Here is a 26,870-nt window from a genome sequence, read left to right as displayed (position 1 = left end):
ATAATTTTAATTGCATCACAATATGATTGATGTATATGTTTGATTTGAATAGGATTGCACAGACTACATTTCAATCTACACGGCAGTATTACTGTATATGTTACAGTAAATTTTAATCAAATCAAATCAAAATATACTTAATTCAAGTAGGCTTTTACAAGTACCTTTGAATCGTCATTTAACAAACAATTTAGAGTAAAGCTACCACCGGTTCGGAATGTAGATGCTACCGAGAAGAACTGGCAAGAAACTCAGTAGTTACTCTTTTTCAACATATAAAAATACAGTCATGTTAGTTAAATACAATTATATATGTATGTTTTGTCTCCTGCCTGGAAGTCAACAAGCATTAACTCCACGCTTTTTTATCATCAATACAATCTTGTATCGAATACAATAATAATATTTCCAGTCAAAATTATTTTTAACTGGCAACCCTAACAAAAGACCTTTTGACGAATGCCATGGGCTTAGTTTTGTTTTTGTAAGCTTGTCATCAAGGATATGGGTATTACATGACGGCCTGAAACAAAACTAATCCAATATAACCTGGGTCTTCAGTCAAAGGTGCGGTAATTAAAAGGTTATGTTAACTATGTCAGTCAAAAGTAATTATGACCAGAATATAGTTCTGTACAAACTGCAACATTTCGAATGTTGTTTGCTAATGCAATTAGATTTTGCCGATTAATAAATTCTGAAACTACGTCAAGCGGAAAATAATATGATGGGATATGCAATACCTTGCCGTTGATAATTTACGTAATTACTCGTAATTTTAATAACGAGAGTCATGTAAACTGATCTTTATATAAATATGCATTCTCGGATTGCTTTTTAATATTGATTATTGTCATCGTACTGTATAGAAGTAATTCATTAAAGTATAAAGAGCAATTAGTTATTTATGACATCTTACTGAGATTGTTTTGCAGATAAAATCACAGATGTGGATTGAAAAGTAGGTAAATAGTATTTCTTCCTATAAATACACAGCGGTACTTACATGGAAACAATAAATTAAAGTTTTTAAGCGTCAATACCGCAAAGGACCGCCTAGTTTTGTAAATAGTCGCAGAATCGATCCTGACGTTTTAGGCTATTGTCGTCCCCACTCCAAACATAAGTTTTAAGCTTAAATGGAGGGATAAGTAGGAGTATTATTATTTGCTTATAAAGTCGATCGTAGCTGTGCATATAGGTCAACGAAATTTTTGGAAAACCAAGTTTATATAATGGGCAGTTACTGTGTCAGACTTGTATAATTACTATGAAAGTTATAAAGTGAAATGACCGAAAATGAGAAACTTTGATAAGAAATTTAAAGATAAATTCCGATAGAGTTTGACTTTTTCCAACAGTTTGCAGTAAAGGTATGGTTGATGTAAAAATTCCATATCGGCGGCCATTTTCGATGGAGTTTAATATAATCAACTACTCTCGTGATATTCTTGATAATACGGGTCTGCACTCTATTCCTTTTCCACTCCAATGTAAATGCAATCCGACCCGACCAGAGAGAGATTAGGCGCAGGCTTTACGAGCTGTTTGTAAGCGTTTGTAAGACGGATTGCAACCATTCCTAACTTCGAATTTGTTAAAAAAAACACTATAAGTATGCTTGCTATCCGTCCCGACTTAGGGCGGTTGAAATTATTTTTTTATTTATTCTGTAAAAAAATCCTGGACATGACTGCAGCGCCACCTACCCGGTACGTTCTAAACCATTCGGAGACCCATTAAGATACATACAGAATCGTTTACAGTGGCATATAAACGTACAGAAAATTTATATATGTATAATTTCATGTTTAGCCCGTAATTAACTCAATGAAGTACTTAAGTTTTAGTTTTCATTATTTTTTTCTGAAAAAAAAAAATATATATATACATATATGCCCTAGATTGATTTAACATCTCACCCTCAGGACACACACTCATAAGCTCATATATATTCAAATGAAATTTGACATGAATTATACGAGTATCATGTAGAAGATTCCGAATTTATAATATTATGTTTGAAGTTTAATTAACAAAGGCCAAGTACGTAACGTTTAGCTAATTCTGAAAATCCTTGAGTAGAATGTAAATCGTTTTCCTTAACCACAACACATATTTAACACATAAAGCCTGTTCAGATATCAATTGAGGGCTTATTTCTTAAGTCGAACCCTATTTTATTGTTTCTGTTCGACTTCTCAGCTCTTATTTTAAATTAGAACTGCTGATTTGCAATAATAATTTCTGGAACTCGTTGATGGAACTAAGTGTAACTGTAAGAGTAACTTAATATTCTTGTAAATAAACCTTACACAAATTTCATTATCTAGAATTACCAACTCTCACCGATAGCTATTTGTATGGGCTGAGATGGCAACTCACAATCAAGTGAGATCTCGGTATCAATGAAAGTAAAGAATCATAATTTGCGAAACTTCCCGAAGCACTACTTCACTTAATATATATATCTCGTCATCTACAACTTCCGATTTATATTAAGTCGGCGTTAGCTAGATGGCGTCTAAATTAATTTCCTCTCCGCCAGTATTTGATAAGGCTGTAATAATGTTTAGCCGCAGAACGGTCTCAGGAATATTTTAATATTTTATTTATTTATATTTTTACTGATTTCACTTAAATACAATTTTATTTTTTTAATAGTAAAAATTTTTAGGATATTTTTTTTTTTTTAATAAATATAAATATTGGACATCACATACATTACTCTGACCCCAATGTAAGTAGCTAAAGCACTTGTGTTATGGAAAATCAGAAGTAACGACGGTACCACAAACACCCAGACCCAAGACAACATAGAAAACTAATGAACTTTTTCTACATCGACTCGGCCGGGAATCGAACCCGAGACCTCGGAGTGGCGTACCCATGAAAACCGGTGTACACACTACTCGACCACGGAGGTCGTCGACAGAGGATATTGTTTGATGTTATTTGTATGAAAAAATAAATGCCTATAGCGCTAAATTGTAAATCTCTTTTGCCAATGCTGCTCTTCAGCAATTACATTCTCTTCGTATTTACTCCTCGAAAAAGCTTAAGGCAAAGGGTGTTAAATGTGAGCGTATATAATTCATATAATTTCTCTGCTCACTGCCGTGGTATTGGATCTTAAGTTAACCGGGAATAATATCAGGTTATATCTGGATTATTCTGGAACAGAGAAAAACATTGTTCTCATACTGTTTGAGTCTGTTTTTACTGAGAACATTGAAATTAAAAACACTTTATTTGTGACACAAATTTCTACAATATATATATATATAAAAAAGGACACATTATATTATAATAATAAGATGTCAGAACAGCAGCAAAAAGGCACAAAAAAGAGGGTCAGTTAGCTTATGTTGAAAATCGGGCAAGCATACAATGATCCCCGAAGTTCAACGCTGATTTTCAGTGACCGCCTTTGAGGGTATGCGATCAACACTGACAGCTACAAATAAATCCAAATAATATGAAATAAACATATGATTTACATATTACATACAAAATCCATACTAATATTATAAATGCGAAAGTAACTCTGTCTGTCTGTCTGTCTCGCTTTCACGTCAAAACTACTGGACCGATTTAAATAAAATTTGGTACACAAATAATCTAGAGCCTGAGAAAGGACATAGGCTACTTTTTATTTGGAAAAAAGTGCTGTAAAGGGATGAAAAGGGGGATGAAAGGTTGTAAGTTGTTGAAAGTATTATCATTTTTAGAACTAAAATCATAAAACTTATATTTTAGGCTGTACACTTATAAACTAACATATCATGACACCCACTAAGGAGAATTTTTTTTAGAACTAGAAGCATAAAATTTATAAGTGTATAGCCTTAAAGCTGTAGTATACTTATAAACTAACATATCATGACACCCACGAAATTCTACCCCTAAAGGGGTGAAATAGGGGTTGAACGTTTATATGGAAGTTCGTAATTTTTTAAGTGAGAAACATGAAACTTTATTTTTGGGATACTGATTAAAAATGAGTTGATTCGCATTTAAGCGTTTCTGGATATTTTACGCCTATGGAGAGAAATCGGGTTGACATTTCGTATATAGGAGTCTGGAAGACCGTCATTTTTGAAATTAGAAGAATGAAATTTTAATTTTTGTGCCACTGATTAAAAATGTGTTGATATGTATTTAAGCGTTTCTGGATATTTTACGCCTAAGGGGAGTAATAGAGTTTCTTATTTCGTATCCAGGTTTGTCTGGAAATCCGTCATTTTGAAGTTAGAAGCTCGAAATTTTATTTTTGGGCCACCGATTAAAAATGAGTTAATTCGCATTTAAGCGTTTTTGTATATTCTACCCTAAGAGCTCAAATACACACCAATGTTTTATACAAAGAGGTCTTACATAAACGTAATATTTTAAGTTAATTTGTAAATATATTTATATTATACGCGAGCAAAGCTGCGGGTAACAGCTAGTATAATTATAAATTCTTATTCAAGTAATACTATTATGTGATTTATTACGATATTTGTCGTGTAATGACGGACGTCTTTTTGACATTTTCTAATGTCAACCGAAGCGTCCAGAAGGGTTACCGTGATCTTGGTTCAGGGTTTTGTGCAAGCCTGTCTGAGTAGGTATCCACCACCCAACCCATTCATTATATATTCTACCGCCTAGCAGCAATACCTAGTGTTGTTGAGTTCCGGTTTGAAAGGTGAGTGAGCCAGTGCAATGACAGGCACAAGGAACATAACATCTTAGCCCCCAAGATGCTAATGTCTATTGGCGGTGGTAATCACCCACCATCAGGTGGCCCGTCCTACCTAAATCATTAAAAAAACTATTTATAATTACATAAATTAGAACAAACTTTAACAGTATCCACGACTGACATATTCCAAAAAAAAAAAAACTAACAAATATCAATAGTAGCATCGATAAAAATATATCGTAAATTTGATATCGAATTCGTCTTTTATTCGATACACGTTGTTATCCCTCAAAGTAATAAATACCCTCTTCCGAATTATTCGTATTACTTCGCCGATTCGACGTTTTTCGAAACGTAATCCATTCATCATGATATATAAAAGCACACCAGCTCGTCTGTCACGTTAATGTACGCCTGCGATTTGTGCACGACAAATTTGTTGATAGAATCGCCACTTTTACAAGCGCTAAGTGTTTTTTAAGTAAATATTACCCTAATCTTCTGAAATATGTCACCGTTATTTAACATTAAACATGAGCAAGAATCTACATATTTTGATTTAAAAAAAAAAATTTATAGACAGAATCAAAATGAACCTTCCCAAACATTTCTAATAGAGATTTAATGAAAAGCGGCAAGTAGATTTGATTAGAGGCGATAAATAGACGTTGTAGGCTTTCAGCGAGCTATCTGGGGGGTACGACCCACTCAAATAACACTATACCAAAACAGAATTAGTTGAGTGAGCCAGTGTAATTACAGGGACAAGGGATAAACGACCTTATACTTTGTTGTGACCTTCATACTGTAGCTGGAATATACAAATCTTACAAACCAGTTTTATCAAAAGAGGGATTATAGGGATTTAATTTAGAAATTACTTATTACTAAGACTACAGCCTGCAACTAAACAAAAATGATAAAAAAAAAAAATTTGAAAAGGTACCAGGACCCTAGGTAAGGCCACTTTAGCAAGGAGGCATTCACTTAATTTCATAATAGTATAATTACGTCACAATATCTTAAAATAGTAATTCCGAAACAGACAACTAAAGTGGAACCTACGTTCGCTTAAATAGATTTCTTTAAATAGTAACAAAGTGCTGACGCAGAATTGTATATATTTTCACTTAACGGTCATTTTACCGCTGACGTAATGGCCGGTAATGGGAGTTCGTATTACATCATAATGTAATGAGGTTAAATGTCATTCATTCGTGAGTGTATCTGTTTTTATGAATAACTTAACTTGTGATATTTAAACGAACAAATTGTTGTATCACGTGATCATATTACTCTTGGTGAATTGTTGATAGAATTTTGACTATTGAGTGATTTGTGAACAATCTATGCACCACGGTTTCATCTACGTTAATTTGAATAATCTAAATACTCAGTTCATACACATTATCAGATCATTTACGAAATCCAGTTTATGACAAACTTACCACAGCTTCTAGTGTCGCCGCTTATTAAGAGTCGTCTCGTGATTATTTGCTAGTGACCATTTCCGAAAGCTCAATAAACGCGCTATGTAACCCTATAAATAGTGACTAATGATCATAAATACTTTTTGTTTTTTTTTTTGGATCGTGAGTCCATTTTCATTCGGTGTTCAGGAAGACGGCAGCCATGATGGCCTCGCATTTGACGTTACGCACGAGTGATGAGTGCTGTTTCATGAAGGTAATCTCTAAGTAGATCTCCACCAAACTGTGAACAGTGCACAGCATGGGAAGGACCACGGATACATTATATCACGAACCTGCAACTCCTCATAACCCAGTTCAGAGTCCGGTTTGCCGGAGACTCGCGTATCGAATCGCGACTAGCGTATGTTTTGTTCAGTTCCACATCAATATAAGCACTTTCTAATCCGTTTTAAAACAAAATATACTTTGTATTGTACAATTTCGTTAAGTATACTGTGCAAGTCTAGTTTTAGACAAAATTGGTAACCTTTTTTGGATTAATATTCTGATATGGATGTTTAGCTCATCATCATTTAACCTATTTTCTCCTTTGGCTTCCTTTTATAAAAACTTTAAGTTGCACGAATACGATTGTTCGTATTTAGTTATACGAGAACTCTCTTGTATAAGTGAGCTCGAAACTAAAATATTCAGTACGTGGAACAAAACTGTATTTTAATCACTTTGAAGTATTTGCACTACGGGAATGAAATTTCATTAGATTCGCCTTGCGATACATACTTAGTATAGATAATATTTATCTTTTAAATGAAGATGAAATAAGTTTCGTTTAAGATTTTTTTTTTGTATGGATATTGACTTGTATATAAATGTTTTCGAATTGATTCTACATATGATATTTTTAATTGACTTAAAAAAGGGAGAATCTCAAGGCTTAACTTTATTCTGAAATGAATGAATGAATTTTATTCTGCCTTTGATTATTAACTAACAAATATCTCTTATTTATTTATTTTTTTATTTATACATAAAAGTTTACAAAAACAAAATACTTATAGCTAGCATCAGAAAACCACCCAGGTTTGTAATAAATGCTAACATAGAGTTATATCTAGGTTCTAACGAACAGTTCAGTTTAGTTCTTGCTATCTATAAAATTCAAAGAAGTATTCCTTATTATTGATTATTTGAATTATGTAAATATAGTCTTTGTTGCGTAATCACTTGCCTGCATAACAGCTTAACTGTCAACTTTATATATTTCTGACGTATAGTCCAAAAGTTCTGAAGCTTGTTAACATGTGAAATTACTCACAACTTTATTAGTTGAAATGTCATTCACGGCCTTCGTTTTTAACATTTAAGATGCAAAGACCACATTTTATTCATTTCGAATTCAAATTTAAAAACTTAAAAAAAAAACAATAGATATTACAAGAACAGTTTTTATGAATATAAATTCTTGTAAATAACACTAATTTTAAGAACAGAACAGAACGCAGAACTAATAAAGAGCATAAAGAACTAATAGACAACATAAAGGAACCTCACCTAGCTATTCCATATTCGTTGATTAGTAAAGTAATTTTAAAATGCAAAAAACGACGATCGTAAAAGAAAGTCTTGTCGACGGACTTATTCGATAAAGTGTTCAAATTAATGATATGTAGCAAAAGAAAAAAAAACACAGAACAACTCTCTTGACCCAATTTCAGCAACGGCCAGTTAACGGTTAGAACTGTCTGTCCCCACTCATAGAGATCGATAGTGAAGCAATCTGACACGAGTGGAGAAAGATCAGTGCCAATGGTTTGTCGTTATATAAAGGACACGTAACATCACTAATATTGATTCTGAGAAATGTTCGTGAGTCTAAAAAGTACTAATAACATAATTTGTCAGATCCGTGATTCGAATTTTATTATCTGTAGAGTTAAAAAAAGTGAAGAGAAAGAATATATATATATTTATTTATTTATTTATTTAATTAGGTTTGCTAGCAGTTGTTACATTTTGATGTAAAATTTATTAATTTACATACTAATTACTTTCTAAATGTACAACTATATTAAAGCAAACACGACATGTAATAATATCTTAAAATTAAATTATATTATGCCATGCATTGATAACGAAAACAATTAAAATAATTTATCATTCAATTATAATTATACAATTCATCATTTATAATAAGTAATATATATTATAATAACAATATAAATGATCTGTTAGCCACCAACGGGTGAGCTTATTATAATGACGAATGTTCCATTGCGAAAACGATGCCATATCACGAGATGACCCGCTGAAGCGAATCAATATTGCCAGTTTATCTCGGGCATATTAAATTACAAAGGTCGTCTATATGATAACTAGCATCGTTATAATGATTACGATTCATTAAGATCAGCCATAACATGTCATGGTTGTCATGTTAATACGAGTGTAGAGGTAGCACTATAATGATTCGAAAAATTGAAGACACATTTGCGATTGACGTAAAAAAACCTTCTCATTCAACATTCAAGGTCACGTCTCTTGTGGCACTGACGGAGAGAGCGGCTCAATATTTAAGAGGAACGAAAGGAAAATCATCGCAATTGAAACTTTAGCTTCAGAATTATTCAAACATATTCTACAAACGTAACAACGACTTCTCTGAAATGTCATCCGGTATCAGGTGTGAGTTTCTCCAATTTATTTACCTTTATAGTCCAAACGTTAGAAGGAATTCGTTTCAGATTTTTTTTATTGAACAACCAAATAAATTATTGGAATGGTCATTGCTACGGTATGTTAATTGAAAAAGGAATGCAAATGTCAAACTAAGACAACTGCGTCGCCAGGGTTTTAGGCAACTTTTGATATGATCAATCACAATTATTATGAAACATAACGCATATCATATCTATTTTGGAGCCGTTTAAAGTTTCGTTTTATTTAACACAATTGATTAACGAAGCCAATACTTTTATTTTTCACTTTACATGTAACATGTAAAGTGTTGACCACGAATAAGTAATTTGCCATCTTCCGATAAATATATTTTTACAAACGAACGCTAATGGAAACCAGCTGAATAACTTTGATTATATATTGTGTCTTGTTGGTGTTCGACAAAATACAAAATGACAATGAAAAATGGCCTTCCAGTTGTTTTTTTTATCGTAATTTCGATTTATAAATAATGAATACAAAACAAAGAACGCAGCTGTAGACAATAACAAATGCCACCTAATTGGTTGTAGTTCAATTAAGCCGCGTTATCAGGTTTCTTTGTAACGATAATCATTTGAACCTTAAGGTATTAAGACCAAAGCAAATTGCCTTACAAATCGATAATAGGATTTATATCGCAACTGCGAGATTACTGGCAATAATCACGAGTTATTAGTTTTCAATATAATTATTATAACGACTTTCATTACAAAAGAATTCGACCAAGAAATAATTTGATATATGTATAGGAGGGATATTACGGAGCTCCGTAGCCGTATACGAAATTATCGGATATCCGAAATAAAAATCCGAAACAGTAAATGTGTTCGATAAAAAAAATATTTACTACATTTTTGCTACTACTTAGTGTTAAAGGGAGGAGAGCTCATTTTTTTTAAGGCAATTTTTTCTCTCTCACATTTTAGTTTACACCAAATAATAACCTACAAAAATAAAGTCAAACGGTTACCTTGTAATTTTTTCTAAATAATATAATATTCGAAACTGAAACTATCCGAACAAATCGAATAATCCGAAGTAATTTCGTATCCGTAACCTAGTATCCGTATCTAAAACTGGTAAAATATTATTCAAATATCCGTATCCATATTCAGATCCGAAGTTACAAATCCATAATATCCGTGATATATAGAAATGAATGCGTCGATCAAGTGAAAACTCATGATTGAACGGATCACCCTTAAATGGTCAAAAGCTATTAATTATTCGAATTCCGTGGATTCTGCCCCCGTTTTTATTTAATTGCCCAGCAAAACGGAAGTTTAACAACTAGTAAAAGAACAGTAACAATATTTAAATATGAGTTTTATTTTATTTTATTTTCATTAGAACAACCAACAGTAGATACAATATCACATCCAAAATAAAAAAATAAATAAATTACATTTCAAAATTATCAAGGCAAAAGTTCTACTACTTACAGGTAGTCTCGCATATAATATTGCACAATGTAATTATTGAATATATAAATTAAAAATAAGAAATATAATACATTTTTCAAAACTATTATATAATAAATAATAATTAATAAAACAAATAAGATAAACCATATAATTAGAATTGAGCACAAATAAAATTCTTTATTTTTTGAAGTTGAAGTTTATGACAATGATTTCTTTGTGGTAATAACAGTAAGACGCACACATACGTACGTTTGAATTATTAATTTATTCAATAACATTGCCTGATATTCAATGCATAAATTATAGCGAAAGGAACTTCCTTGTAATAGGGTGTCTCAGAGATCTCATTTTGAGGGCTTATATCAAGCTAGTTGTCGCCCGTAGTTTTGCTCGCTTTTCAGAGCTTGGTCGACATCATTACCTACATGGTATAAAACGAAGTCGCTTACCGCTGCCCGATCCGATGTACGCTTAGATCTTTAAAATTACACAACGAATTTTGATGCGGTTTTTTTTGTAATTGGTAGATTTTTATGTAGAGAAATACTGATAATTTGAGAGGTTTAGTATTAGTTATAGTTTAGGTTTTAGTAAGCGAGGTTTCTAAAATTATCAGTGTTACTGTTAGTCCAAGTGATGTAAATAAACACATTTTTTACGCTCACATTGCAAACGCTGGCTGAACCCTATGAGATAGAAATAATAATGTACTACAGTATTGTACACCTTAAAAAGGTCTTCAAAAAGTCCCCGATGGTATATGTCTATCTCTCAGGGATAACTCACAACAACCATTTTTTATCCTTTACTTTTACTAGAAATAACGGCTTCATATCGAAGCGATTTCAAGCAATACAGCATTAATCCATTTAAGTACCTTAAATACACTGTGAATTTAATAAAGACCAATATGGCCCTTTATAGCATGTAATTTAAATGAATATTTTCGGAGATATTACAGATTTAAAACGCATGGACATAGCGGTTTGTATTGTCTAATGACTGAAAAACTGTGAACATTGTAAGAAATTCTGTAGTATCAGCGTTGCCCCGTGTGAAGCCGGGGCGGGTCGCTAATAAGGATTAAAAACGTAGTTCTATAATATTCCTTTGATTTAAAGTGCAGGAATGCGAGTATGTACTGAGTAATGACATAGGAATATTGGCATATTAAATAAATATTATTCATAGAGTATTATATATATAGTAGTTTTTATTTAAAATTTAAAATCAAAAAATTAATAGCTCGTTTTAATTTAACAGAAACTTTTACCCGAATTTTGAAAATGCTTCATATGATAATTTTGGCAATTTTTTACCATGCCAATTAGTGATATTGAAATTAAAATTAAGAAATTAAATTTAAAAAGTTTTTACTAAGTGATACGCTTAAACTATTTCGTAAAGTCGATCAACAATTACTTCAAACAATTTAGTAAACACAAATTCAATCAATGCTCCAAACAATACAAATGAAAAACCTAAACAATCTTTCAGAAACGATTCACGACAGAAATACCCTCGCGACCTTTCCAATATGTTAGCACTTTTCACTAAAACATACTCGTGTCGAGATTTATAACGCAAACATAGTTAAACTCAATATTTATGACCTATTTATTTGTCTTCGTACAGAACATCTCTTGTTAATCATTTTTATACTCAGATTTGGCATCTGCGATTCATAACGAAAGATCGAATCATAAAAGTTCGGTGTTTAATGTTGTATACATTAGTGAAATTCGTTGAACGACCGCAAAATACAAATAGAATGTTCATAATGGTAATCATTTTTCAATTTCACTTCTTGTTTAACGGCTTTTTAATTGATTAGTTGTTGTCCGCTTTGCATATGATAAAAAATCATTATGAATTATACACTAAAACCTACCCCACGAATCACTCCATTCATTGGTGGAAACTGTGGAAATTCCATTTGATAGATTTTGTGACATGAGTTTAGACAGACCGACAAGGCGGTCGGACGTTTAACTTTGTTTATAACATGTAGTTATAATGAAAAAGACTGGTAACGATATTTCCGAAGGTTTTTTTTTTTCAAGGTGAAAATGAAAGTACTTTAACAGCGGTTATGGAGGTTGAATCTGAGTGCAAAGCTAAAAGTGACTTAACTTTTATCATAGGTAGTGTAGTTTCATGTACTTAAATTTAAGAAAAGACACACTTCCACTTCAAAACATAGTAAAAATTAGTAAAACTCCGACCGTCACGACTCTTAGGTATGTTTTGTGAATAAATGGTAAACCTACACATTTTATACCTAAACCAATCATTGCTAAGATGAAATGTACTGCTAAAGTTGTTTACTATCTATATATATAACTAGCTACCCGTCCTGGCTTCACTTGGATACAATAACAGTCTATATAAAATTTTTGATGATTGAAGATCAAACATTAAAAGAAAATTTCTTGATTTTTCCAGCTAGGAAAGTTGAAATTCTCGGTTTTCCTGATATATATGCATTATACAAAGTCAAAGTCAAAAATCTTTATTCAATATAGAAGTGTTTACACTTGCTTATTGATAGTCAAAATTCTACCACATACATATATATTTTCCATGTATATATCCTTGAATCACTCTATTTATTAATGAAAACCGTATTAGAACCGGTTAGCTTAAAATATACAGCGATAAGTGACTTTTTTGTACTATGTAGAGATTCTTCTGTAAGTGTGTGTGTCACTGGAGTCCACATAAACTGAACTGATTTTGATGAAATTTATGTATATTAGGGACCCACACCTGGATGGTTTCGACTGAACACGGCAGGCGGCAATCGGGACTTTTATTTCACCTGTACGGTTTATATTTTTTATAATAATTATTAATCGTATTTAATTTCATTAATCACAATTGCCGTTAATTTAGTACATTGTAGAGTTATTTAATGCACAGTCTTGAAAATCGAAAAGAATTTCTTTTCGACCAGGTGTCCAATAGCATCTCTCGTTTTTTTTTTTGCAATGTTGGTAGAACCACGCTCACCTAGAAACACGTAACTTAATAACGAAAATGCGGAATATTTTTTTGAGGACAGAGATTTTTCTATTCGTGCACTTATTCCTGGAACCTGTTAGTAAATTGCATTCATTGCTCGATAGTGCACCTATGAAGTAGTTTTTTCACATAGCCATTTTTAGTTAGCATGCACTTATAAATTTTCTTTGTAGATTTTTGTGTAAATAGGAAGGTTGACTGTCCATGTCATAATAAGTGCACCAGTTATTAATATTGTAACGGCAAAAAAAATTCACCATCTCTTGCATAGTTCACGTCGACCATGCGTCAATAGTCTTTAGAATTAAGATGTTCCTTGTTGGCTTACGTACCATTTAAACCGGAACACAACAATACTAGGAATTGCTGCTTAGCAACAAGGGTTATTATTGGTATTTCTAAAACATCCAGGAATATAGCAGGCGTCGTTCGATATTCTGCCACATATATTTACCAACTCGCATGAGGTGAGCGTGGTACAGTTCTAGTTATTATTCTTGGTGTGAATTCGGAGACTTTCTTCCATCAGAAGCGAAGGCCAATTATTTTATCTGCTTCTACTGCTATAAATAAAACGAAATTGTAAAAGTAGAAATATAATTGTCCCATCCAAACTAAAAATAATATTTAATATAAACATGATACCCGAAAGATCCGATCATACGTTCTTGGTACCAGAAATTAACTTGTTCTCACGATATATTAACGCAGAAAACACAGCTGGAGACATAAAGTACTAAAATAAACTTCGCAACAAACACTGTTTATATTAACACGTTTGTTAAAATATTGAATTGTTCAATAAAATATTATATTTAAGAAATATGACACTAATTTTATTCGTGAGTTTATTTATCACGAATAAATTTTAAAATTAAAATTTCTTACGTAAGTCGGTGCGCATATTAATACATAGAGACGTTTTGTTTTATAATGTCTAACTGAAATACAACTAAACCAATATACATAAAACTTATACTAGAAGATGAAGCGCATATCGGAGAAGGTATATAATATTGTTGTAATATATAAGTAGTTTTAATTTAGACAATTGACGTGGTATGGGTTAATTATAAGTTCTTGTCTATACTAATTGTTGCTCGACTGCGACTTTGCTCGCGTTTTAGATATTGGTCAGGTGTTAGGTATAAAAAGGCAATGTCATTCCTGGGAGTTTAAACTTGCTTCATACTACATTTCATAAAGAAAGCGCAACAGACAGGCATACAGTTAGACACTCATATATAGAATGCTGAATTTCACCTTCGGAAATCTCGTCAAAATTCCAAGTTTCACCCGCACCACCTAAATGTCCGAAAATGCACAACAGCTCGATTTTTAAGACATTTTCTGCCTTGCAAAACCACTCTTTGAAACGAGATTCCGCCGATGTTTTATCCGAAACAATAAGACTTGGGAAACTTCAAGAAATCAGCGTATTCTTTTCTTAAAGGCAACGCACCTGCAAGCTCCTCGGTATTGCAGATGTCCACGGGTGGGGTAGTCACTTCCCATCAGGTGAGCCTCCTGCTCGTTTGCCACCTATAACATAAAAAAAACCTTCGCATTTCTAATATTAGTATAGATATACAAATTATGTTAGAATCTATGTTAGAGATCGACATCGCTTAAGCGATTACCATGTTACACGACCAAGTTGGTACATTAATGTATTTTTTCATGCAGAAAGATTTGCCGCTGAATAACGCCGCAAAACATCTTCATATACACCATTTAACCGATTACCATGAGATTTGGTAATTATACAAAGATAGGTAAACGGTAGTAGACATTGAATTTAGTTTATTAAGTTTGACGTACCCTGTAGGCCAAAAGTTTAAGACCACCTTTATTAAAGTAGGAAAATAAAGTAAAACTCCAATAAAATATTAAATGTTTAATTAACCTGTTTGATTATCTAATAAAACACTAATTGACAAACAATATACTTTAATAGCATAAAGAAATATTAGCAGTCCATACTAATAAAGGCTACAGTTAGCTAAAAATAGATTGTTAGGGGAAAAGATAGATTGTGAAATAATTACAGAAGAAGAATATGGCGTGAAGCTCCCGTGACAGAATAGGTGAAAACTATTAGGTAATTTATATTTAATGCAGAATGAAGAATAGCCCCTCTGGGTAGGTACCATCTACTCATCAGATATTCTACCTCCAGACAGCAGTACTCAGTATTGTTATGTTCCGGTGAGCCAGTGTAACTACAGAAACAAGGAATATAACATCTTAGTTCACAAGGTTGGTAGCACATTATCGATGTAAGGAATGGTTAATATATCTTACAGCACCATTGTCTATGGGCGGTGGTGACCACTTACCATCAGGTGGTTACGCGTCCGCCTACCCATATCGTAAAGATAGAGAAGAAAGAGAAAATAAACGAACTGACTGAAATCAATGGACAAAATCCTCTAGATAATATTCGTTTGAATAATAGAATATCATGAGAAGGATTTTGGTTTTTGGATTACTTATCAAACCATAATCCTCATTTAAATAGGTGAGAAGACACTTGCCTAATGGGAGGGACTTTGGCAGGCTGTTTGCTGAACCCTAATCCAAAGCAGATTTAAGAGCCTATATAATGGAATTATCGGTTTTCGAATTTAAATCTCCCTAAATGGATAAAACACAATCTTGTTTAAGTATTTATTTTCCTCATCGTTGTGTTCTTGACGTTTCAACTCAAGCTGTTGACAACAAGCACAATAAATAGTAAACGCATTTCTGTTTTTAGCTGCGTTGTTATATAAAATCGATTAAGCGTGAATCAAACATTTACCGGTTCGACCATTAAGGAGGAGGTCATTCGTCAAACAATACTGTGTCCTATTCTTTCGAATGGCAAATCAGCGGTGTGAGAAAGGGAGAACTTAGTTTAAGTAAACTACCACTAAACAACGTATGCACGTAAAACCGTTGAAGTCCTCACAGGAATAATAGTATCTGTGGTAAAAATCTATAAAATGAAAAGACCCCTCTACATATTCCATTGTAAGATTGCACACGTCCTACTAGGGTAGGAAAAATTGTTCTAGATGATTCGATACTCTAAAATAAAACCAAGCATCGTTCAAGGCTTTGTGAATAGCAAAGGGTGTATGAACACCGCGCACTTATGCGTGTAGGGTGGAGTACCCTTTGTGGTTTAGTTGCTGTATCAATGAGATGCTTTCAGAACAGTGGATTTCTTAGGGAGTTTCTGTAGTGCACCTGCGTGAAATATTATTAGCCTTTCTACTACTAGTAGGCAAATATTTTCTTAGTTTAAAGTATCGTTTAGTTCTGATTCCGCTATGCCCAATAAATTGAACGAAATAGATTATAATAAATAAAACTCTTCAAAATTAATTGCTGTAGTGGATTTTAACTGGAGAACTCTGGTCATCAACATCACGCAATATTTTTCTGATTCCGATTGTTTTAGGAGTGGATTCACAAGTTCATCTATGAAATGTAAGGGCAAATCGGATTTAAGGCTATTTCCTTAAATAACGTAATTTCAAATTTGACATTTTCCAAAACATTGAAGTTTATCCTTCTTTAGTAGGAATTTAACATGGAATCATTTGTAAAGCAAAACCCAGATGTACGACGAAGCAATCGTAGTTCTCTATTTACTCTATTTGAAAACGTGAAACTAGTATTGACTGAAGCTTAACTAATAATTACTAAATCTTATTTCTCAGAAATGTCTTATTCGTTTCTCTAAAATACGGTCATCAATAACGGCAATCAGTTCAAAGGAGTTACGCTTTTCAATAAACCATCGCTAACTAGTTCGATGTGTCTAATAAAAAAGAATTGAACACCGCAAATGCCACAGTAGCCACCTGTTCGTGTTCATTTCCTTTCAACGCTTAAAGCGCTGAATTATAGATTCACTTGATGTATAAATTTAGTCCTTTATTATTTTCTACAGATGGATTGTCTTGCTTAAAGTTGACATTGAATTTCGTGGGATTTTTAAGCGAGTCCGAATAGTACACCATAGTTTAATTGTAGCTATTTTACAGACAGACTAATGGGCCACCTTTTGGCTAATGAACACTTGATTCCATATACTTTAGCACTGTGAGAAGATTTATCCATTCTGTACACGTATATTGTGTCGAAAACTAGCTATGGAAACGAATTATTGACCTTGTGCCTAAAAATATATATTTATGCACTCACTCTGCGAATCGACGAATTACGAATTATTGCAATTTGGGGGCAGATTATATATTGACGAGTAAATAATACACAAGCCTATCGATCATGAATAAAATATATTAAAAGCCCATTTGAAACCCGGACCCAAATATCATTAAATACTTATATTTTTCAGAATAACTGAAACTGACACAAGTTATATTTCAATTAACTTTATAATATATCATTAAAAAATACCCTAAACGAACGCAATAAGCCAAGTTTGAATACACACAATACTGGAATTTATAAGGACATACAATTACGCTACGCTTGTCTGCCTTTAATTTATTCATCAAAGCACAAATTAGACGATCGAAAACTCAATATTACTTGCCCTGGTTTGACTCTGCGATTTCTAGTTGAAATTTATATTCTCTAACTACTACAAACAAAAAATTATCAATAGCAGACATCTCCGAAACCACACACTGCGTGTTGTCCTCGACCTCCTGCAAATGTCAGACATTTGCAAATCAGATAACGATCTGCGAACGCACTGGAACTCCCTGGTTTTATCTGATTCGGTTTTTCGTTCTGCGAATAAACGGAGAAAAGATGACATCTGTACCACATGTCAAGGGTACTTGTCCACGAGAAGAACCCTAATGACCAGTCTTAACGGACGATTGACAATATACAGCAAAATCCTAGACTTTGGATCTATCATCATTATAATCCATCGTACAGGAGATTAGTGACGAAAGTCAAAGAAAACATGGGGCCCTTTCGGCTTACACTGTGTCTAAAATTTTCTTCTTAATAAATAAAAATAAAATTTATATGGCATGTACTCTATTTGCTAAATATCTGATTTTGCTGAAACTTTGGTGAAGAGTTCTGCAAAGCTGCAGTTCAGCAAAGGAGACCCTCAAAAATGATATGTTTTCCTTGACAAAGATATTGTCATTAAATATAAAAGTTTGATGTTGTTTGTATTTTACCCGACCAAAGCTAGGCCCAGCAGCTAGAAAATTAAAAAAAAAAACATTTTATTACTAAAACAGAATAATAGCAATGCCCCAAATTAATTAAGGAAGGAGGAAGGACGACAAACAATTGACGCTTCAAGAATTTACACAAAGAGGATTTCTTCCTTTTAATTGTACCTTTAATATATACAGACTACTTCACGAAACATTACATTTAAAGTTTAACCATATATAAAGATCTTACCAATACTAGGAGTACATGCGAGTTTTATAAGTTAGAAATATAGATTTTTATGGAGCGCTAAATCTGCTAGAAAAACAATTCCCTCGACCTTGGCGTAACAGTAATGTTTACGTTTTAAAAAGATTTATATTAACGTGTATGATAAAATGTTTAGAGCGCCACGGATCACGTTTACGATGGCAATTTGTATTCAGTTATCCGAAATAACGTTTTTAAGGGAATTATTTAAATTTATAGGAAATAGTTACATATTAAACTTTACAGACTGTGTATTTCTCGTAAATATGCATTTATATCCAAACGAACATACTACTTACTGCTTGATCGTAGATAATATATTTTATTGTGATTGAGTAGGGAGATTGTCAACAAAACCATCATACTAAGTGGTCGCCCCGCTCAAAGATATTTCCGCTGTAATAAACATTAACTATCCCTTAAAACATCAATGCCTTAAAAACCATTGGAACTAAGATGTTATGCCCTATATTAATTAAATTTAGCAATTATTATTAGTAATAATTGCTCACTCACCCCTTAAATATCAATCAAAAGACAAGAATACAATTACTTTTCGGCGATAGAACATATGTTGTGTAGGTTGTCTGTTTTTTATTGGCGGTCTATTGGCGAGATTAAAAGACCTGAGGTCCTAAAATAAATCTGTCAGGCCGCGCAAAAAACAGTTTTTAGTCTCACGAATTTAGAACTATTTTCGTTATTTCTTCCTTAGGCTTTTCTATAAAACAATAGATATAAATATAATATTGAATTATAATTATACGTATAACATTATAATCATACATTTCATTAGGTACTTTTAATTTGTTCTCTTGTCATATTAAATAGTTTACATTAAACGTAATATTAAGGCATATAAATTGATTTATTAAGAGCCCCCTTGAATAAAGTATATTTTGATTTTCAACCTACATACAACATCATTGATATCAGCACATAAACTATAAAAAATACGTTATAATTGTGACACATAGGTATCATATATGCCACGTGTCTGCCGTTAATCTTCGCCAATATTATAAATACGAAAATGATTATGATTATCTGTTTATTTATTTATTGGTAATTGGTTCACGTTTTAGCCTCTTTACTAGCTGAACTGGATTTATCTGCGTCAAATTACAAGACTCCCCCGTCAACAACTGTCACACAATTAGTCCCCTCGAGAGGTGAATTAAAAAAGTCCTAGGCAATGGCCTTTCCCAGCACTGAAACTAACTCCACACCTAATAAATCGGTTCAGCGGTTTAAGAGTTAAGAGGTAACAGACAGAGTTACTTTCACATTTATTAGTATAAATTTATTTGACGCAGATAAGTAATCACAAACAGTAACAGCAATGTAACATTATAACACAAAAGTAAACTTAGACATTTATATTACACAATGCGTGAACCGACAAGAGATAGTACTAATAAAATTTTATTTTAATTAATTAAAGATAAAAATAATTAAACTATTAATTATAAAATAAATGAATATTGAGTTAGTAATTTAATAATTGATTTAAAGGTTTTATATTTTATTTTTCTTGTATGCAATATTTCATATCGGTTTTAAAGGGTACAAAAGAAAAAAGAAAAAGGGTAAATAAGACATAGGGTACCTGAGATCTAACCCCCTTTCACTCGCGACCGATGCATTTGAAACGAGCAATTCATAAAATACACTAACCGTCATTACCTACTCAACGACCTTGCGTCAAGTCTTACGATATTTAAAAGCGATTGCGTCCCAAACTTTTAACTAGCGGATGTAGCTGCTACAGGAACTCGAAGAATCCATCAAGTCTGGGTACGATCACGTCAAAGTTTACGATAGTTTTTTTTTTTTATTTCCTTGCCGATGGTGTTAGAGGAAGCGTTTCTTTGTAATTTATAAATAACTCGCCCAGTTATTGTGTAATGCGAGTTCTGTTTAATGCGTGTATTAAAACGTTTATTTTTTAACTACCAAGGAGAACTTTTTATATTGTTTCATTGTCGATTTCGGTTCAAGAACAGTGTTGCCAGCTTAGCGTATTTACCACTAAACGCAGAGAATAAATTGGATTAAGGGATATTTGCTAATGAAGTCAGAAATCCCGAAATAAAGCAAGATATCTTATGATTTTTTCCCTGTTTAATGTCAAGATTTTTCATGATTAATTAATGTAATTTTGCTGTTGTATTTTGTTTGATGGAGTTAAAATAATTTGCTTTGGCAAGATTACAAATGCATGCATGAATCTTAGCAGAAATTTAACTGAAATCTGACTTTATTTATGTTTTAATCTATAATTTAATCTATGCAAACCTGAAGTAAAATAAAAGTAACAGCATTTCCTGCTGGGCTAAGGCCTCCTCTACCTTTGTGGAGAAGGTTTGGAGCTAATTCCACCACGCTGCTCCAATACAGGTCGTTAAATACACATGTAGGTTTCTTCGCAATGTTTTCCTTCCCTGCCGAATACGATATGAATTATAATTCATATTTATTAACAAAAATTAAGCACACGGAAATTCGGTGGTGCTTGTCTGTGTTTGAACCCTCAGTCAGTTAAGATGCATGCGTCAAGACAATTGTATTTATTTATAACACCAGTCTAATTCTAATAAATACATTAAAAAAAAAATACTGAGTTTCTTGTCGTTTCTCCTCGATATTATAGATTTTACCAAATCGATGGTAACTTAAATTTATTAAATATGTAATCAAATAAGCTTACTTGAATAACGAATGTTTCGACATTGATTTTGAATATAAATAAAGGAGTTCAGACGAAACGATATAATTACGTACTTATTTGAGATTAGCGATAACTACACAATTATTTGCCTACACGATACAGACATTGTACACACCCTGTATAGAACATAAATTGTTTACACCGTGTATATGTTACTGTAAAAGCTCGACCTAAGGTAAATCTTAAGATTTTCCAGTAAAACCTAAGATTTACCGACATGAGTTGGTAAATGTAAGTATTTATTATAAAGGGACGACTTTTTCGGACTTTTACCATTCCAACCTAACCTAACATGTAAATCCTAAGATTTACCAAGTGAATGATGGTAACAGTTCTAATCCCAAAGTTTTATTGACATTTACCATTCATAATCGGTAAATGTATACAGAAATACATACTCTAATACAATTAGTATTGAGCCAAGAGATTTTCCCATCCGTACTGTAATGGTGCTGCCACACTGCACACATAAAAAAATTTATACCATTAATTAATACTAGTACATTAAAAACAAGTGTAGAAAACTAGAAGTAAGATTGTAGCAGTAGATATGTTTATCATCATCATCATCATTGTCAGCCTGTGTCATTCCACTGCTGGACGTAGGCCTCCCCCAAGGCGCGCCACTGAGCCCGATCTTCGGCCCTTCTCATCCGTGTTCTACCACCACCTTCTGTTTATCGTCGCTCCACCGTGCTGCAGGGCGTCTTACACTACGCTTGCCGATTCACGGTCTCCACTATAGAACCTTCTTGCCCCAACGGCTATCAGTTCTTCTACAGATGTGACCTGCCCATATAGTTTATAGTATTAAGTATTTTATTATATATATTACCGATTTAAATAAATACGTAATACGTAATAACTGTTTAGATTAAAAATGTTGTATTAAGAATTTGTTTCAGTTAAGAAATAGATAGGTGGACTGGCAAATGGGCTACCTAATGATAAGTGGTACCACTTCACATAAACATTGACGCCGTAAGATATAGGAACCACCAACCTTGGGAACTAAGTTCTAATCACCTTTGAAACTCTGTGTCATTGTTTTATAACAATATATATCAATCAGATTGGACTTTGGATACTTTCCGAAGTAGACATTTTGTTTAAAAACATTAATATTAAATTATGTTATTTAACACATTCAATTATATTTTATAACATTATGTTAGTCCAGTGTGGCGGCACCATAATGCATCTTACCGCAAGCAACGTGTTTCTGTCATGTGGTTATTAAAATATATAATATCTCTAAAACTACGTAAAAGGTCGTAAATTGGGACAAACTAACAAAACTTACCTCTGTAATATCAGTTATAGCTGAATATATACTCGTAGAATAACCATCCCTATAGTTAAACCGAACGTAGTATTCTGTTTTAAAACTACTGAAGGGCTAAGCAATGGCGTTTATAACATCACCTTGCTCCAATACGTACGTACAAATTGGTAGATACAGACAGATTTTCATCCGGAAAATGCAAGTTTAATCCTTATGTTATGAATGTTATGAAATGTATGTGTGTTTTTTTTTCAACCGAATACGAGAATGAATACACACACATGAAAATTCAGTGCTGCTAGTTCAAGTTTAAGCCAACAACCTTTAAGCCATCCCGGCTGTTTTTCTTAACGGTTGCCCTTATTGTCTCCCCATGTGATTCGAACAATAGCTAGTAATTTTATGTTAATTACAATAAGAACTTCGAGTTAAACGCATGACTGGTTGAATTGATTTAATTAATGTTTTGTATGGTCCGGGTTGCCATATGTAAATAATTAAAGCGAGAAAACGAGTTCAATAACCGTTAACAATTTCATTTATATTTCTGTTTTTTTTTTCGAAACAATTTCCTCCTCACTTATAGAATACATTAAATTATTCAATTAAATATTTTTAAATTACTTACTTTACAATTGTAATGAATGTATTAATAGATTTGAAGTAACAAAAATTTAATAAATAATAATTGCGTAGTTCATATAAAATATTGTCAGTTTGTCTGATACACTGTTATAACACTGTAAACTGCTATGATTTAATGAATAATATCCTTGTAAACGTAATATAGTACTTTATTTATCAGTGAATTTGAAAACTTCAATTAGTACGACATTATAAAGATTTGACTTCGCTTTTTCATAAAATATTTATTTGTTAAGTTAACACTAACAGCCATATTTTTTTATGTATTATACATACTTAACATTACATATTAAAGAATATCCGAACATCGATTCTAAAATATATGCCAAGGAAACATTCAAAATGTACTGTTCCATGGGAAACAGAAATAATATGTCCAATTTTGACAAAAAAAAAAAAAAGTGATCGCATTACCACACGCGATAGTATGTATTACGTGTAATACGCACATATTTATATATATATTATATGTTCGACAATTGTAAAAATTGATAGAGTTAATTGAGAGCATTAAATTCGGAATGCCGATAATTAATCATTATATTCTACATAATAATTTAGTTTAAAATACCAGTTTAATACATATATAATCACTAATCGTAAAATTAATACATAAAACAATGAACGATTATATTTAAAAGTTAAGTACTGTTCCCTTTTTAGTACCTTGTTAAGTCAATTTTGATGATATTTGATCGTTGAAATAGAAGACGGCTACAATCCAATCACATGTTGATGCAGCCGAAACGACTCGTCCCAATCTGCATTATATAATTTTAACACAATGGTTTATTTCAACAATTAAGATTTTTCCAAATATATGTTGTTTTTAAAAACAAAGCATAGGATGTCTCAAAAATATTTATCGTAAAATTTATACAACGTTATTCTACCCCTTAAAACCTTTGTGCTCTCGAACTCCTCCGTACGTCCCAGAAGACTGCCCCGTCAAATATTTTAATAAATTTCCTTTTCTTTCCAGGGATCAAACCAAGCAATAAAACTTAAATTAACAACAAAAGAGAAAACAAAATAGAATCAAATGGAAAAGTGTAAATGCGAAAGACATATCAAACATATATCATGTCCTAGAAAGTGAAGTTATTAAAGTTTTAACGATATGAAACAAGTGAAGTGATCTTTTGGTGATATGGATGAATAAACGCTGTAATGGGGTGTGGCCAGAGCAAAATTAATCTTTATCCGAGGAGAAATAAAAATGGTGGAAAAGGGAACAGTGCCAAAAAGTCAGGTGAGATTTAACACGATTATGATCGATGGCAAACAGATTAATTGTTAAATAAACTAAACGGGAACAGGATGAAATTCAATTTGAACTCACGATGAGACTTAAAAAATTATATGTTACTATTTTTTACTTTTTTCCAAATTTAATAAGCAAACTAGTTTATATAATTAGCACTAACTCACGTGGCTTCGTGCACAGAACATCATCAACATCAGTTTAAAAAAATGTGGTGATATTTTAGGCACCATATATGTATTTTGTCATAAAACTATTTCACTATATTTATTTGTTATGTTGTTTGTATTTTGCTAACAAATACTCATTAAAACTTTATTAACACAGGAAGATCAGCTTATTATCTCTATGAAGGAAACGGATGTTTCCTTCAAATTCATATCTCCATGTCCTTTAGGCGTGCATATAGTTAGTCAGCGAGGACCTTGTCTTTTATATAAAGATATTTCAAATTCAGAACGATCGTCAGAGGGACTACATACTGTTTTAAAACAGTGATATTTGTGCCAGTATTGAGTTGAACTATTCTTTTATTCAATAATTGGACAGACGACAACGATCTTATAGGAAATAAAGATAAAATACATTAAATTAAATTACATCGAATAATTTAAAATCAGAAGGTGATGCAATTAATATTATCGTAATACCTCAGGTTTTACACAAATTCTTAAGATTAAATAAAACGCCTCTTCAATTTAGTACTCAAATACTAAGATCCTGGGTTCGAGTCCCAAGTTGTCTTACAATATATAGGTATTCATTGAGTTTTTTCTACCAAAAAATTCTCATTAGAATTCCGAAGTTCGAAAGTTCGCAATGTTATACTCCTATATGTCGGAGAACACGAAAACCCCTTGGATTAGTTGAAGAGCGCCATTTTTCCCTTAGTTTCATATATTGCCTCCCTTCGGATTATGTAAGGTTTTGAATAGAGCACCATGTTTGCGCACACAATTGCTTACTATAATATATCCTGTGCAAGTATGGAAAGTTATATCTTTTATGCTTTTTATATAAAAAAATAATATTATGTGTATACTACGTTATGTTACATCAGCACACTAAACGTCATAAAATGTAAAATCATTATTAGTGCACATAATTCAATACAAGCTTCATCTTGGCGTAAATGCTAAGTTAACAGACAAACGATCAAATTCCATAACTATCAAAATCAAAATATACTTTATTCATGAATAATTTTGAGGAATTTTACAAGCAATTTTGAATCGTCATTTTACAAAACTATATCCAGTGAAGCTACCATCGGTTCAGAATGTAGATTCTACCGAGATGAACCGGCAAGAAACTCAGTAGTTACTCTTTTTCAACATTGTAAATACATTTATGTGTATATAATATAAAATCCTGCCTGGAAGTCAACAAGTAATTGAAGCTTTATCATCTTTATAATGTTGTATTGAATAATTAATATGCTTTTTATTGCTGCGGAATTTTATTATTGAAATGGATACCTTACCCCAAGAAGGATTCATTGACTTTGCAGAGTCGGAAACTTGGCTTCATAAGCTTATCCTTACGTCTTACTAAATGAAATAAAAAAAAAGTAAGTTTCAAACAATTTAAATCGACTTTCGTTTAGTATGTATTAATTTACCTTATTAGACGTGTTAATTTAACCTAAAACATCAACTTAGATGGTGTCCATATATTGTCCATGATGTATGGCGCAACTATTCACCGTTCAACCCTAAGGAACGTTTCGATTTATCCGCTCTCAAACAGACTGCAAACTTTTCCTCGTACTTGGTAACAATTCAAGTGATTTATTAAACGAAATGTCCTTAACAGAATTTGGTACGTTTATTGAATAGAACAACGAAATTTGTTAAGTAAGAAGTAAATCTTAATGGAATTTCGAAAAAATCCGCGTAATTTAACATTTTTTATTAACTTCAAGCGTAGCTTATTCCGCCGCGGTGCTGAGTGAATACGTATTAAATCAGTTAAAATTATGCCTTATCTAATATTATAAAACAAAAGGCGCATGTATATGGATCCGTAACGAATGGAAACGCTTTTGTTGCTTCGCTATAATGTTCCGAGCGGGCCATCTGCCTTTCGTGTTTTGGGTTCAATATGCACTGGTTTTCTAACGATACGTTTTTCCCATTTTCCCCTTTGACCACGTGTACTTACACGATATAAAGTTTATTTGTCTCTCCGCAGGCTTTTGTTATTTTTTATTCTTATATATTTTATACAAAAATCTTCTTATTTTTA

At 32.3% G+C, this 26,870-nt stretch overlaps 1 protein-coding gene across 2 annotated transcripts in view; it reads left to right on the top strand.

The window, feature by feature from the left end:
* LOC113392535 (uncharacterized) overlaps positions 1–26,870 on the top strand; it is a 118,633-nt gene that overhangs the window by 58,584 nt on the left and 33,179 nt on the right. The window contains exon 2 of one of the 2 annotated variants that reach the window (XM_026629022.2): positions 24,342–24,611. The exons of the other annotated variant lie outside the window; for it this stretch is intronic. Coding sequence (XP_026484807.2) covers positions 24,530–24,611 — 82 coding nt within the window. The 5' untranslated portion in view covers positions 24,342–24,529. The remainder of the gene's footprint in view (positions 1–24,341; positions 24,612–26,870) is intronic. 2 annotated transcript variants of the gene reach the window in all.

The sequence above is a fragment of the Vanessa tameamea genome, chromosome 5 (genome assembly GCF_037043105.1).
Source record: "Vanessa tameamea isolate UH-Manoa-2023 chromosome 5, ilVanTame1 primary haplotype, whole genome shotgun sequence".
NCBI lineage: Eukaryota > Metazoa > Arthropoda > Insecta > Lepidoptera > Nymphalidae > Vanessa > Vanessa tameamea.
The sequence above is the reverse complement of the archived record's forward strand: the minus strand, read 5'-3'. Positions and strand labels throughout refer to the sequence as shown.